Source organism: Apteryx rowi, unplaced genomic scaffold, assembly GCF_003343035.1.
Source record: "Apteryx rowi isolate R43461 unplaced genomic scaffold, aptRow1 scaffold_378, whole genome shotgun sequence".
NCBI lineage: Eukaryota > Metazoa > Chordata > Aves > Apterygiformes > Apterygidae > Apteryx > Apteryx rowi.
In genome coordinates this window covers 834020-848627 of record NW_020450285.1, presented here as the reverse complement: position 1 = coordinate 848627, position 14608 = coordinate 834020, and the positions used below count along the sequence as shown (strand labels likewise).

Sequence of the window (14608 nt, the reverse complement as noted above, 5' to 3'; positions counted from 1 at the left end):
CAGACAACAGGGTGTCTGAAGGTTCCTAGGATGCTTTGGGTAGCTGAGATTTGAACTCAAGTCACAGATCTACAGCCAAGTCAGTGGAACAACTTGTTAAATGAAACCACTTATTAAAATTAAACTTGATTTTTCCTGGATTTATCCTTACATGAGTCGGAGAATATGTTATAATTGTTCTGTGATAATTTCATAACTGTAAAAACATACCTGAAAGAGGGAATAGGGAATTATCTCTTCTGTAAATATGCTCCATTTCTGCCTGCGTGTGACTAAAAAGCTGTTAATTTTAGCAAGGTCAAAATGTGCTTAGTACTGGGAATTGTTCAGTCATCTGAAATGGTCCCTTTTAAAGTAATCAGAGATATAATAGACATGTCATTAGTGACTCATCTCAGTTTAACTTCACCTGGCAAGGATGAACAGTAAATATACTGTCCAACCTGGCCCTGGTTGGGCAGAAATACAGAGGACTCTCATTCTGATACACACCAGCGGGGTAGAGACCCAGAGATTAGGAAATGCTAGGTACCATAACTTGTCTCAGAATAAAGGTCAGGGATAAGATTTACCTAAACAAAAGGGAAACAGTGGTTTTTAACCCTTTTTTATCCCCATTAAGCTTTCATGATTTGATAAATTAGATTTATTTTGGGCCAGTGCATTTCAAACCAACCGCAAGTTCAGCAGTTTCATTCCTAGATCTGCACCCTGCTGAAATGGCTGAGAAGACACCGCTTATGAAGTTGGGAGTGTTGTAAACTAATTAATTAGTCTAAGGAAGACTGGATCACTGGGGTCACCTCTGTGAAGCATGGAGGTAGAAGACTGTCGAAAGGAAGGTGTTTTCACGGAAAGATGAGGCAAGAAGCATGAGTGCTTAGACCATGTGATCTCTCTGATTTGTTATCCATTACAAAATCTTATATTATGTTTTTATTCTGTGCTGATCAATTTTATATTTCATGTTTAATAACTGCAAATAAAAAATGACTGAGGGAATTCTTTATGGCTTTAACCAAATGTCTGAAAGAGAGTTATGCATATAAGTTTGAGAGAGATTGATTCTAATGCACCTAGCTCAAGGCCTAGATATTTCTTAAAAGTTCAGGTTTCTTTTAACACCTGATGCAAATGAATAAAATTATTGATGAGAATGCACATGATGGTTATTTTACTATTACTGACTCATAGTGGCCAAAACAGAAACTGGGAAAGATAAAGAGCCTGGAGGTACAGTAGTCACGGCAAAGCAATTATAATAAGACTAGAGAAGGTAAGGCCTTGATAATTTCCTTGATGCCTATGCAAATGTAGTGGCCGCCTTGGTCTCCAAGATAATAAATAATAAAGATGAAAAATGTCCCTCTGCTATAATAGACTTTTGTTTCCTAATTTCTTTCACAAGGAACATCAGTATCATAGAGACAGCAAGCAATTGCTCGGTAATTTTTCTACATCTTTCTGCCAGTTGCCACAGGCATGTCGCCTGCTAATATAACAATAACCCAGAAGAACAGGACATGGTACAAACCATTAACAGATCAGCATTTCATTAGGAATGTAAAATGATGGCTTGACTTGCAACGAGCATTTGATATTTTTATGGATTGCATCTACTAATGGGAATTAATGTGAGTTAAAAATAAAAGATAATTTGTCTATCAGATGTGTTCATAAGCACTGTACAATTTGAGAGGCAAGAATAATTTAATTATGCTTTGAGATGCATTTTTTCAGGGCTAAAAAGGCAAATGTTTAATAGTATATGACAATTCAAAAAATCAGTTTCCAGTAACAAAGTTGTATGCTAAGGCATAAAAAAACTTTTAAACTCATCAAATCCCTAAACCTTTCAGACAGTCTGCACAGTCAAAATAAGAGGTTTAAAAGGAACACCTAAGGAATAGAAGACTTCATCATAAAAGTTAAATGAATTATTATCAACAGGGTTCATTACAGAGGAACTTAGGCAGGCTCCCCTAACAAGACTGAAATTCCCATAATTGCACTTCCAATAGAAACTGATTTTATAAATACTAACAAATTGCAAAGGCTAAACTCACRCAGCGGTTCTAGAAGAACTGGGATATGTACCATATCCCTTAGCCTGACCTCAGTCCTAGAGGAATAGCAGGTAGAAACACAATGCCTTTTTTTTTTAATTTAAAAAAAAAAAAAAAAGTTCCCAGAAGCATCCAAGGAGCCACAGACAGTCTGACTTCTGTATCAAGCATTTTGATAGAAAATACAAAGAAAAATATGACTGTATTTTTCACATAACCATATAGTAGTCTTACCGTATAATCATGTATTATTAAAATGGCTTTTACAGAGAGGAATCATGTCTCCATCTGTGTACAGCTTTGCTGAAGAGTCAGAGCGAATATGAATAAGGGTGGTCAAGGTAGCACAATGTACTTTAATTTCAAAAAGCTCTGGACAAGGTCATTCATCAAAGGCTGCAAAGAAATTAAATTCTCAGAGGGGGTGAAGAGTAGTCCTATTCTGAATAAACAATGGATACAAAATTCAACCTTTTATAGAAGTACATGATCAGTTTTCAGAATGAAGGGACATTATCAGTGAAGAAACAGAAAACTTTTCTAGGATCTCACCATTCAACACGTAAATGTTCAAATGAAATCCAGAAAGGAAGTGAACACTGAAGTAGTGAAACTTGTTGATACAAATTTTTTCATGGCAGTTAAAACTAACCGTGAAGAGCTGCAAAAGGATGTCATGATACTAGAATGGACTGTGATAAATAATGATGTCCACTACCAAGTTRTACAGTATCTAAACCTAAAAATGTAATAACTTTATTAGATACTACCAATCAGTGAAAAGATCATAGCACATTGTGGATGAACATCAGCTCATTGATCAGCAGTGCAAAAAGCCAAGTACAGTGGAATTGTGAGAAAAGTAATAGAGAAAAAAAAAACACAAAAGGAACAAAACAAAACAAAAATCTGTGATAGAAAGATCCACAGCTTCAATATTGCCATGTTGTTCTCATCTTCCCATCTCAAAATGATATAATAGAATGTGAAATGATACAACAGAGGCGCTAAGAATGATCTTGAGTTTAATAAAGTTTCTGGGCGAGGAAGAATTGATAGTCTAGGACTTTTCAGTCTGTAAAAGACACAACCAAAAGGGGATATGACAGATGTCTTATAAAATGATGGGTGACTCAACTGAGATAAATCAGAAACTGATATACATAATCACAAAAAAAAAAACAAAAAATAGTAAAGGAAATCATCAGGTAGAAGTTATGAAATAAATGAAAGAATACTTTTTCACAAGGTGTTTATTTAAATTATGAAATTTATTGACACAATATGAACCAACATGGACATTTTTACTGTGGATTAGGCTAGGAACGATTTTAATCTAGGATAGGAAAAATTTTAATTAGGTAGAATTCACTTGGTGCCCCGGCCCTCTTTGAATACTTAGGACAATGGATAATTTCCTTTTTTCCTACAAAAAATACTTTTCAATTTTTAATGATAGAACTTTTGCTTTGCTTTTCATACAAGGGGCAGTATTTCTCCAGGGTCTCATAAAACAGCCAAAACATTGATTTAGTCAAGATTTTGAGGAAAAATGGGTCACTATTGCTACTATCTATAATACTTGCCCAAGTATGTCTTTAAAAAAGCAATCCAGTGCTACTTATAAAGCCACATTATTTATAGAATTGCATTGTCTGGATTAGAAGTATTTTATGCTTTCTCCTTTTATTGTTATTTGATTCATAAATCAAGTGCATTTAGATTTTCTAACTAACTTAAGCTCCTAAAGACATATTTAAATGAATACATTTTTAAACATGAATTTGCATTCTCATTTGGAAGGAATATTTCTTTTTTTTCTCTGAAAAGAAGGGAGAGCAGTTCAAGGAAGAGAAAATAGGTTGACAGGGGACCTGTGATAGCGGTGTTTACCCAGGGGTTATAGATTTGTCCTGATGCTGCCTGAATATAGCATCTTTTTTATTTGTTTCTTTCCACTTTACTTTTTCAAAAAATATATTCTTTACTGGCGAAAAGAAAAAGCAAATTTGGTAGCAAATGATAAAACAAGGGGAAACCTACATCTCCCACAAAGTGGATGACTGCTTTAACTAGTTAGTTATTTACTAGTCAAATGTAATTCTTGCTGATTTTCACTGATAATTCTATTCTGATTTAAGGAATCATCCCAAAGAAAGTTTAAGAGTACTTTTTGCAGGGGGAGGAACTGAAGTTTTTTTGTTTTTTTTTTTAACTACCATTTCCAGCAAAAATATTTTCTCAGCCACCCCTTTGTAGCACCTTGCTCTGGTCTTACACTGGCAGGCGCGACAACAGATCCGAGCCTTCGCCAGACAGAGCTTCCTTACAGACCTAAGGCGCAGGAGCCCGCGGGACTGCCGGGAGCAGCTGGGCTGCAGTGGTAGAGCGTGGGAACTCCCGAGTCCCACATGGAAAATGTGAAAGAACAGGAGTATATGGTTTACCATTTGAGCAATATATATATATATATACATACACATGTGGGTTGTATATATATATATACACATGTGGGTTGTTTTTCCTGCCTATCCTTGGCAGCTAGTCTTCTCTCCCCCACAGATCTTATATTTCTTTGCTTCCATGTTCCTCCTTTCGTTTCTTTCTTTTTTCTTTTTTTTTTCTTGCCTAAGATGTCTCTCTTTTTTTCTCTTTTCTTTTTCTCTCTTGTTCCTATTTTCTTGCGCTAGAATTCTTTGGAGTCTCTTGTATGATATTAATTGATTTAGACTGGACTTATCTTGCTACTACTATATGCTTATTATGTCCACAAATCACATTTTATTCAATTTTCCTTGTCCAAAAATCTGAATAATTTTTATTTTGCTTAATATAGCTTTTAATTCCCAAGTATCACCTACCCCAAAAGCCCATCTTCTGTGTGACTGAACATAGCTGCTAGAGTCATATTCTCCTCCTGCCATTCTGACTATGACATTTCTTCTCTTTAAGTCACATCAAGTACAAACTTCTCACCTCACCTTATATAATCTCTCTCCCTTCATTGCTCATTTCTCATTTCCTAAACTCTTGAAATTCTCCAAGGCTGTCCTTAACTCCACAGCAAATTGCAGATAACTCTGTTGATCTCAATGTTTATATTTTTGACATCCCTGAACAATGTTATAGTTGCATTTAACAGTACTGAGCACATTGTCTTGATTAATTAATGATATTCCAAATTAAAAAGGCCACTAAAAATAAAATAACCGAACTCTGCATGTGCGTGTCTATGTGTCTGTGTATACAAATGCCTTTTCATCGTTGGACTGTTTCCTGCTGACTCTGGAAGATCCTCAATAGCACACGACATGATATGTTGATTTATCTGTCACAATTGTCACTGCACTGGTAAACAAAGTCTAGGTTTATGAAAAATCTCATCCTTCCAAAATTGATTGCCTACTTTAATCTTTCAAACCATAAACCTTAACCTGTGGTTGAGAAAATAAATCCTTTTCTTAAATTTGCTGTTGTGCTGCTGATAACCCTAAAAAGTGTTTTAGAATATGTACAGGATCTAAGCAGAGCATATTGCATTAAATGAGGCTATTTTTATCAATTACCAACGTTGCTGCTGCATAGGTTTGAAAAGCAAACTGCAGGGATTCTCCATGATAATCTCAGCATATGGAAAACTAGCGATATTTCATATAAATATTCTTTATTTTCCAGGTGTGATGGGGGAATATGAACCAAAAATTGAAGTCCATTTTCCCTACACAGTTACAGCTGCTAGGGGAACTACTGTTAAGATGGAGTGTTTTGCACTTGGCAAGTAAGTACAGTTTCTTTCATAATTAGACAGCATTGTTCATTAAGATGTGACATGCCTAATTTGGGGGTTCATTATTTTGCTGGATTTCATTTTAACAGACAGTCCTTACTGCACACACAAAGTAACCATTTGACTAAGTAGCCAATTACGAATTCCCTGCCCAGCCATTTCTGTGGACAGTAATTCATGCAAGGTAAAATACTCTTTGTCAGAATGAAAAGTAGCGTTCTTATAAACAAAAAAAGGTTTTATTAAAAAGTTTTCTGTTTATCAGACTCACCCATTTATTCACTGTGATAGCACAAATCAGTAAATTCCACTTTTTTTGTGCCAAGTTAGTTTAGTAGGAGTGTAAACAAAATTAATATATTTTTTTCCTAATACGTAGTTTATGTATGAAGAGAACAGCAAAATGTTCTAATTATGTCTTAATATACTTTGTGGCAATTTGTCAATTATCTAATTTCTACCTGACCTACTAGCACTCCTGGACATTAGGGTTTTAATATTCATGTCCAGGGGATTGGTAGTGAGTTTAGGGACAGAAAGGTTTAAGAAATACTTCTTTGCAGTTTCATACACTTTAAATGAGGAGTGAAATAATCCCTGGATGCCATTCAGATTACAGAATACATGATGAAACTAATAACATTATGCAAGGATTTTGTTGTGACAGTTAATATTATCATTGTTGCCAAAATAAGCGTGGCAAAGGTAGTGTATAGACAGAGCTAAACAGCAATGTCAATGATTCAAATAAATTATTTTTGCTTCCACATATGTATGTTGCTAAAAACCAGATGTTCCACCTGTGGCATGTCACTAGAGATATATAAACAAATAGAAAAGATAGACTTTTTCATAAATATATACCACAGTATATACCACAATATATACCACACGTGTGTGGGGGGTGTGTGTGGGGTGTGTGTGTGTGTGTGTGTGTGCGTGCGTGTGTGTGTGTGTGTGTGTGTGTGTACGCCTGCATGCACAGGCAAGAAATCTCACTGTATGTGATAGAAGAATTCAGTTCCTTTTTCTAGTTTCTTTTAGTCATAGTTTTCCCCCCATTCATGCTGACGAATATAATGTATCATGCTTGGTTTTCTGGTTCATAGCTTATCTAAGCACATACAGTTAGTTTCCTTACATCCTGGCCTGCTTTAAGCAATAGCAGACAGATTTGTCTTTGTATCTCTTGTGGTGGAATTTCACAATTCAGTTAGTCTAGGGCCATGCCAGGTGTACATTATCCTCCGTACCAGCTCTTCCTACCTGTTTATCAAAGCAAGAACAAAACATAAGAGGAGAAGAATTTTAAAGCAGTAGTTCAGTTACCTGAGGTTTACCACACCAGATTGCTATGCAAGTCTGGTTTTCCAAAACCTGTCTTCATTTCCTGAGAGAGATATTGTTTCAGGTTTTGGGATTTTTTTTCCGCCCCCAATTGGGTAGTCCTTTTGACCTTCACATGTCACTGGATTTTTGTGTTCAGCAATTTCCCTCAACAATTCCTATTTACTGGCTGGACAAGATTTGTCTAAAACTTTTGTTTCCCTTGTTGCCTGTTTCTCCTGACAGTCTGCAATCGTTTAGCTAAAATCCACATACCCTCAATGACCAGGTCAACAGAGAATATTCATAAATAATTACAGAGGAACTCTGACAATGTTTTCTAATTTTATCCATTTAGGCTCAGTGAAGTTGAAGGAGAGACAGGGCACAGTCTAACCAGTCCAACCAAAATGTTGGAGACCGTAGACCCTGTAGAGGGAGCAATCAAGGCAATGGATTTTGCAAATTCATTCCCCAATTCAATGTAAACAGTGGCTTGGAAAGCAAATATGAGGGGAGAAATTCCATATGGTAAAACATAAGCCTTATGTTTTATATAGTAAAGATACGGACAGAGGTACATGAGAGGGGAGAGAAAAGCAACAACTAGAGAGATTCCCTGAAATGCTGAAAAAAGAGCTGTTTTGTAGAGGTTGGTGGCTCCAGGCTCTCTTCTGTCAGCAGCGCTAACTACTTTTCTGACGGGTCAATAGTTGGCAATGAGGCCCTTTCAGTCTCTTGGCAATGGCTGAAACAGTAACCAGCATGTTATGTTTTTTTTCCTCATTTTTCTGGAATTAAATTGTGGCTGCTGACAGATTCCAAGTCAACTGTCATTTTCCCAGTGAAGAGGAGGTATGCCAAATGTCGTCTTTCACATTGATCACTGACAGGCAAGAAAAGCAGCTACAAATGCTTTCTATCATCAGCACCTTGAGATTTACTAAACCCTCTCAAAAAGTCAGTCAGTATTCAAACAGCCACACAAGGAAGACTAAGTTTGACAGCAAAGGCTTCAATTAACTTATTTCCAGGTTCATATTTGGCATTAACCTATAACAAACAAAAAAAAAGTCCAAAACATCTGAACCATCAAGGAATTTAAGGTTATCTAATAAGTTGACCCCATTTGCTGCTAGTGTAATGAGCAACTATTTTTACCATACACATTCCTTATCTTCTTTTCACAGCCATTAATGCACAATCAAATCAGCTGAGTTAAAATTGCTTTCAACCGGACATGGTAATAATTACATGAATGACATTTCAGGCCTCATTTGAAACCTGGAGGCTGAGGTGGGAAGCAGAAATGCAAGAGATTTCCCGTTCTTTTTCATTTTTGCCCCTATCTCTTATTCCCGATACCTTTTACAGATCTTTTCTTGTTACACTGCAACTGGTGCACATTTTATAACTGAATCTGTAACTAATTAGTTCTTTCTTTATTTAGCATTTTGAGATTTTGTTTTTTGCATTCTTCGTGTAAATAAAACACAAATTATTAGTCTCGAAACTAATGTGCTGCTGCTTTTCTCATGCTTTAATTTAGCTGCCTGACACAGTCCCTCCTCTATCCACTGTAACTGTGAGAATGACAGAGATTCCGCAGAGATTTCCAGTAGCTGGCATTTGGCAAACACTCCAGAAAAAGCCTAGTCTTTAGTTACAGATTAATGATTGATAGTGTTTATTTAGAACTGCCAGTCACTATGTCTGTAGGAATTAAAAATAAATAAATTGGAGCCGAGCACCTTTTTTCTCCAAACTAAAAATCAAATGACTCAATTGCTTGACAGGCAGAAATCTCCTGAAAAGTAATATATTCTGACCCAAACAGTATGTAGCTAGTCCAGTAACAAGTGGAAATATTATTTTACAAATGTCACTTCTAAATGGACTTTGCTGATACTAAACAATTCAAAATACGACAGGAGTGAAATGTCTCAAAATGATGTTATTTGTATTAGATAATGCTGCTCATWATGAGCAGCAGTCATTGGCTAAGAAATCACTGCATAAGTCCATGATCGATGGTGGAGGTATAACAGAAGACATGACAGGCAGACAGAGGAGCCAGAATTAAAATTTACTGTAATAGGTATCAGTGTGTCTTTTGCAATTAGAGATCTGCTGTGATTTGTGGTGTGTATTTATGCTGGCCCGCTTTTACCGAAAGGTTGTTTTTACTGTCATATTCCCACAACAACTTTGTGTTTTGATTACCTCTGCATTTCATATATATTTGCTTATGTAACATACAGCTGTGTTTTCTGCCACCTATATCATTAAGTCATTTGAATTAGGAGCACTTGAAACTTTCATTTTTTTTCTAATATGCCAGAAGATCATATTTTTTTGGAAAAGAAAAAAGTCAAAAAAAGGCTTTCAAGACCTGTCCAAAATTTATACTAAGCATATTATTTATTTATATATATATATCTGTGTGTGTAAATATATATTTGAAAAGGGTCTACTTTGAATATTACTGAATGGAAAAATTCAAAACATCTGCAACCTTCTTGTTCTCTAACTAGCAGTATATCAATATTTTCTTTCAGTTAACATAATTTTCACTACTTGTGACAGGTATCTGTTGTTATTTAAAAAGATAAGCTAGTTTTTGGTAAAACAAATAAATGAGCTTAATCAGGTATTGTTTCTTGTCCAGATTATCTTGGTTCTCTAATAAGACCATCATTCTGATATCTTTTATTATATAAAACAGCAAGACAAATCATGGCCCTGTTCTGTGTGTAGGTTATAGTAAAGAAGCTATGACTTCCCCAGCTGACATACTTGCACAGATTAGAGTATTCCTGACATTCCCTGCTCCATTAATGCAATTTCTCTAGCACTGCCTGCTGTCATAGGGTGCTGCCTTTTGCATTTTCTCTCATATAATGCTGAATTCATCTGCAAGAGCATCTGAGAGTAACTGGTTAATTACTTCATTTCTTTTTTCATGTACTTTTTCAAAGAGAAGAATTCTATTGGCTTCATTTTGCTCCCCATTAAAAATATGAAAATCATGGTGCTGATAGGTAAAATGACTTTAATTTCTGTCCCCACCATATGCCATATTCAGTAATGAAGTTCTTCCAGTAACTGCACTCAGATAGAGCATTCTTAACTTTAGCATTTCCTGACTTTGGAAATGTATTTATCTCATAAGTGCCTTTAATGCTATGTTTCTGACATGGGACTTAAAAGCAGGAATAGATGGAAATAAGTGTTTTTAAAGAGCCTCAAAATGAACAAGTTTTCACAATTCAAACAACAACAAAGGACTGTTTGTCCAAGCTGGCGTGAAGTGCTGTAAATTACACCCCTCTTGAATGAGCACAGACTCTTGCCTCCAGAGGAAAGAAGCACAACAAAAAGGAAAAATGCCAGTAATATATAGGTCCTTTTTCCTTTTTTTTTTTTTTTTTTTTTATATATATTTAAATTGGTTTCTATTTTCCCATTAAAATAATCCTTCTACAGTCACTCTCTCACACAGATTTTTTAATGCTGAATTGTGCGTAAGGCACTCACCTTGTATCATCCTCATACTTCAACCTTTTTCTCACTTCATTTTTTGGCCATGCATTGCACCATGCAGCAGCTTCTATTTTACTCTCTGTATAAACCTCATACTTCATTACTTTGCCCAGCCAGAAATATATATATGTTTGTCTTATGATAGTGCCAACAGCCAATTTTGAGTGGATAATTACATTTTATTTCTCATCCGAACAAATTGGAGGATGTGGGCTACACTTTTTGTCACCAGGCGTTGTCAATTTGAGTACCAAGTTAAGACTGGTATACTTTGCTTTTAAAATAGATCCCTGGCCCATGTGGATCCTCTAAAAGATTGCTTTGCTGAAAAAATGTAAAGTTTTATGCATCCTTTTTTCACTATAGTTGTTTTTTAACCACATAGATCAGCAGATAGATTTTAATCAAAAGAATCAATAAACAACAGTGTTGACAACCAATTTTTCTTACATTCCATATGCTTGTGTTTTCTGCATTTTGAAGAGATTGTTTTATGCTACTGCTATTTTTGTATAACAGAAACATTTATACAGTATATCAATATTCTTTGTATATGCTAGCTTAGGTCACTTTAGTAATGTCAAGACTATATTTTTTTGTGAAGTATTCTTACTTAAAGATAAGAATAAAATAGAGATATTGACTTCTTTTTATTACTGAATTATGGTGAGACTGTTRTGATAGAAGCATTGTTCATGTTGTTAATGTTGCTTTAATAATTCCATTGTAAACTCTGTTTTGAAGAGATTTATAGCTCAGTCATAAATATTCATCCCGTCTGTAATATGGGCTGCAAGAACTCAGTTGATAGCCCATTTTTAAATCTTGCTTTCTAAATGAGATAAAATAAAAAAGAAGGTGAAATTACATATATTTAAATCACACAAGTGAATGAAGTTAAGTGACCCATAGTCTGCAAAATGTTCTAAAATGTTCTCTTGAAATGACAAACTCTTTGAATCAATTCTGGTTAGTAAATATCTTACATTTTCAAATCCATGGAATATAAGACTTTATATTATCCCCTTGACCTGTTTTTTTAACTGAGATTTCTAATTGTTATTCAAGATTTTATTAAAAATATAGTTATTTATTTTCTGTCAGCGTCAATATTTTCCTTACAGACTATATAGTTGTACAGAGAGCTTACTGTAGCTTTTACAATACACAAAGAAAGGAAAAAAGTATTTGGGTAAATAAATATGATATCTGAGCAAAGGTCAGGGAGATAATATAAAAGATTGGTATGAACTAGTGAAGGGCGTTTGACTGGAGCTTAGGAAAATTTGTGTCACCAAAATTAGACTAGAGTGTAGTCTCTAGGTGTAGCCTAGCCTAGGTGTAGTCTCTTGGTGGCCGTGAAATATCTGAAGGAAAGAAGTTAATTTTGTTTGAGTGCCTCATTAAGACAATAACAGAGTACAATGGCTATAGAGAAAGTTTCTAACTATCACAAATCTTTTTGCAGGTGGAGAGAGATGGACTTTGAAAGTGCTCATGTTAAATGAATGTTTATTGTGGGGTCTGGTCAGCATTTGGCAAATAGTATAATTGAAATGAAGATGAGAGTAATTTCAAAAAAGAAGGAATGTTAAAGACATTTTAGAAGTGCATCTTTGGTCAAAACCCCTGTGAAGGTTTTATAGTGCTGTATTCTTGGTTCTTGTTTTTCTTCCTCTGAACTTTAGCTCTATGTGATTCCTTCCAGAAACAAAAACTCAGACAATCATCCTAAAGTAATGAGTCACAGATCGAGGTTGCATATTTCTCTAGCTAGCAGCCTCACTTTTCTGTCTGGTATCTCAAAAGAAGCTTCCAGTATTTCCCCCATATCATTTCTTAATTGCAATGGACAAAACATAACCCTTCCCGCTATTCAGATTTGAAAAAAAATATGGCTTTTCCTTTCAGTCCAGCAGTTAAACTGTGCTCCAGGCTTTCCATAGCTCAGTCGCTCACTTTTATCCTTCTGTTGTCCAGTCTTGACAAATCCAGTATTACCTTGGTTATATCATCCATATTGTTGCAGAAACGATATTCGTGTGTTTTCTGTAGACGTCTGTGTTCGGTGTGGGTTCAGACCCAGCAGGGCACATCTCCTGCTATGAACTGTGAAGAAAAGCAGACAGGACCTTCCCAAAATCTGACTACCTCTCACTAATCCAGTGTCAAAAAAGGTCTCATGAGGATTGCTATTCCAAGATCAAACTCTTTTCTGACATAAGGCTCCATAATATAAATCTGTGTTGCTGCCTTCTGCTCCAGCCCTGGTGTTATGCCAAGGAGCAGCAGAACCAATGCACCGATCACAGTTTAAAACACACTCACAGCTAACTTCTGTTAATTATGTTACACTGAATCCCAAGGGCAACAGGATGAGTGAGGGGTCAAGGTGGCAGGCTGCTGAATACCAGAGGAACAGAACTTGGATGCAAAACAATACTAACATCTGTGATATAAAATGGGTTTCACTTTTTTAGAGGTAACTAAAGCAGTTCTTTGGACCATTTCTTTGGGGTATGCCAGCAGATCTTTGTAGTTTGCTGCAGTCAGAGATACAGCTCAGAAACGTTGTCTGAAGAAACATGACCATTCAGCACCAGTAGCTCCTCCTCTTTAGGCATTATATTTTGGAGATGATTTAAGTCTCCTTGTACTTTTGAATGAACATGCTTGGCTGTGCCCCCAATAATGGTGACACACAGAGACATCCGGGATATTACAGATAATCCAATTCTATACTCAAGATATTCAGTGCACATTAACAACTGCCATTTCCACTGATTTCCTTGTGCTAGTAGCGCACACATTCTTATTCTCTGTACTGGAACTTCTGGCCAAAACAAAATATGAAAGAACATGGTGAATCATTATATTGAGTTTGTGATTGATAAATGAAGGATAGAGGGTTGAGGAGTTCTAAACAGATTTTAAAGTTTTAAGGCAAAGAGAAAGCTAATTTTGACTTGTCTGAGCATGATAATGACATGGCAAGATCCCATGGAACAAATCATTCTAGATTCTAAAGATCCAATTCCATGTTGGAACTAGGGATTCCTATAGTCAGTGTTTTGCCTACATATGGGAGAATTGCCATGTGAAACACATGGAGCCAGTGGGCTGGAATTTTAGCATCTTACGTGTTAAGGAAATTGTAGTGTAGAAGTCCACTGGTAGTAATTTGCCTTCACCTCCCAAAATGATTCTTATTTCGATATTTCACTTTTTATCTACAGATGTCAAAACGTTAAAATGGCTATATCATTTTTTTAAAAGAGGCAAACTGTGGCATAGGGGAATAAAATAGAATGATTTTCCGAAGATCAAACTTCAGTCTAAAGACAAAACCTGGTATAGGAATAGATGTTTTCCAAATCACATAGCACAGAATCACAGAATCACTGACGTTGGAAGGGACCTCTGGAGATCATCTAGTCCAACCCCCCCGCTCAAGCAGGGTCACCTAGAGCACATTGCACAGGATTGCGTCCAGGCGGGTTTTGAATATCTCCAGAGAAGGAGACTCCACCACCTCTCTGGGCAACCTGTTCCAGTGCTCTGTCACCCTCACAGTGAAAAAGTTTTTCCTCATGTTCTGATGGAACTTCCTGTGTTTCAGTTTGTGCCCGTTGCCTCGCGTCCTGTCGCTGGGCACCACTGAAAAGAGTCTGGTCCCATCCTCTCGACACCCTCCCTTCAGATACTTGTAGACGTTGATAAGATCTCCTCTCAGCCTTCTCTTCTCCAGGCTAAACAGGCCCAGCTCTCTCAGCCTTTCCTCACAGGAGAGATGCTCCAGTCCCCTAATCATCTTTGTAGCCCTTCGCTGGACTTGCTCCAGTAGTGCCACATCCCTCTTGTACTGGGGAGCCCAGAACTGGACTCA

General features: G+C 36.2%; 1 protein-coding gene across 1 annotated transcript in view; it reads left to right on the top strand.

Annotated features, from left to right (window-relative positions):
* Positions 1–14608, top strand: part of CNTN5 (contactin 5) — a 195976-nt gene that overhangs the window by 34618 nt on the left and 146750 nt on the right. The window contains exon 4 of the mRNA XM_026073782.1: positions 5742–5844. Coding sequence (XP_025929567.1) covers positions 5742–5844 — 103 coding nt within the window. The remainder of the gene's footprint in view (positions 1–5741; positions 5845–14608) is intronic.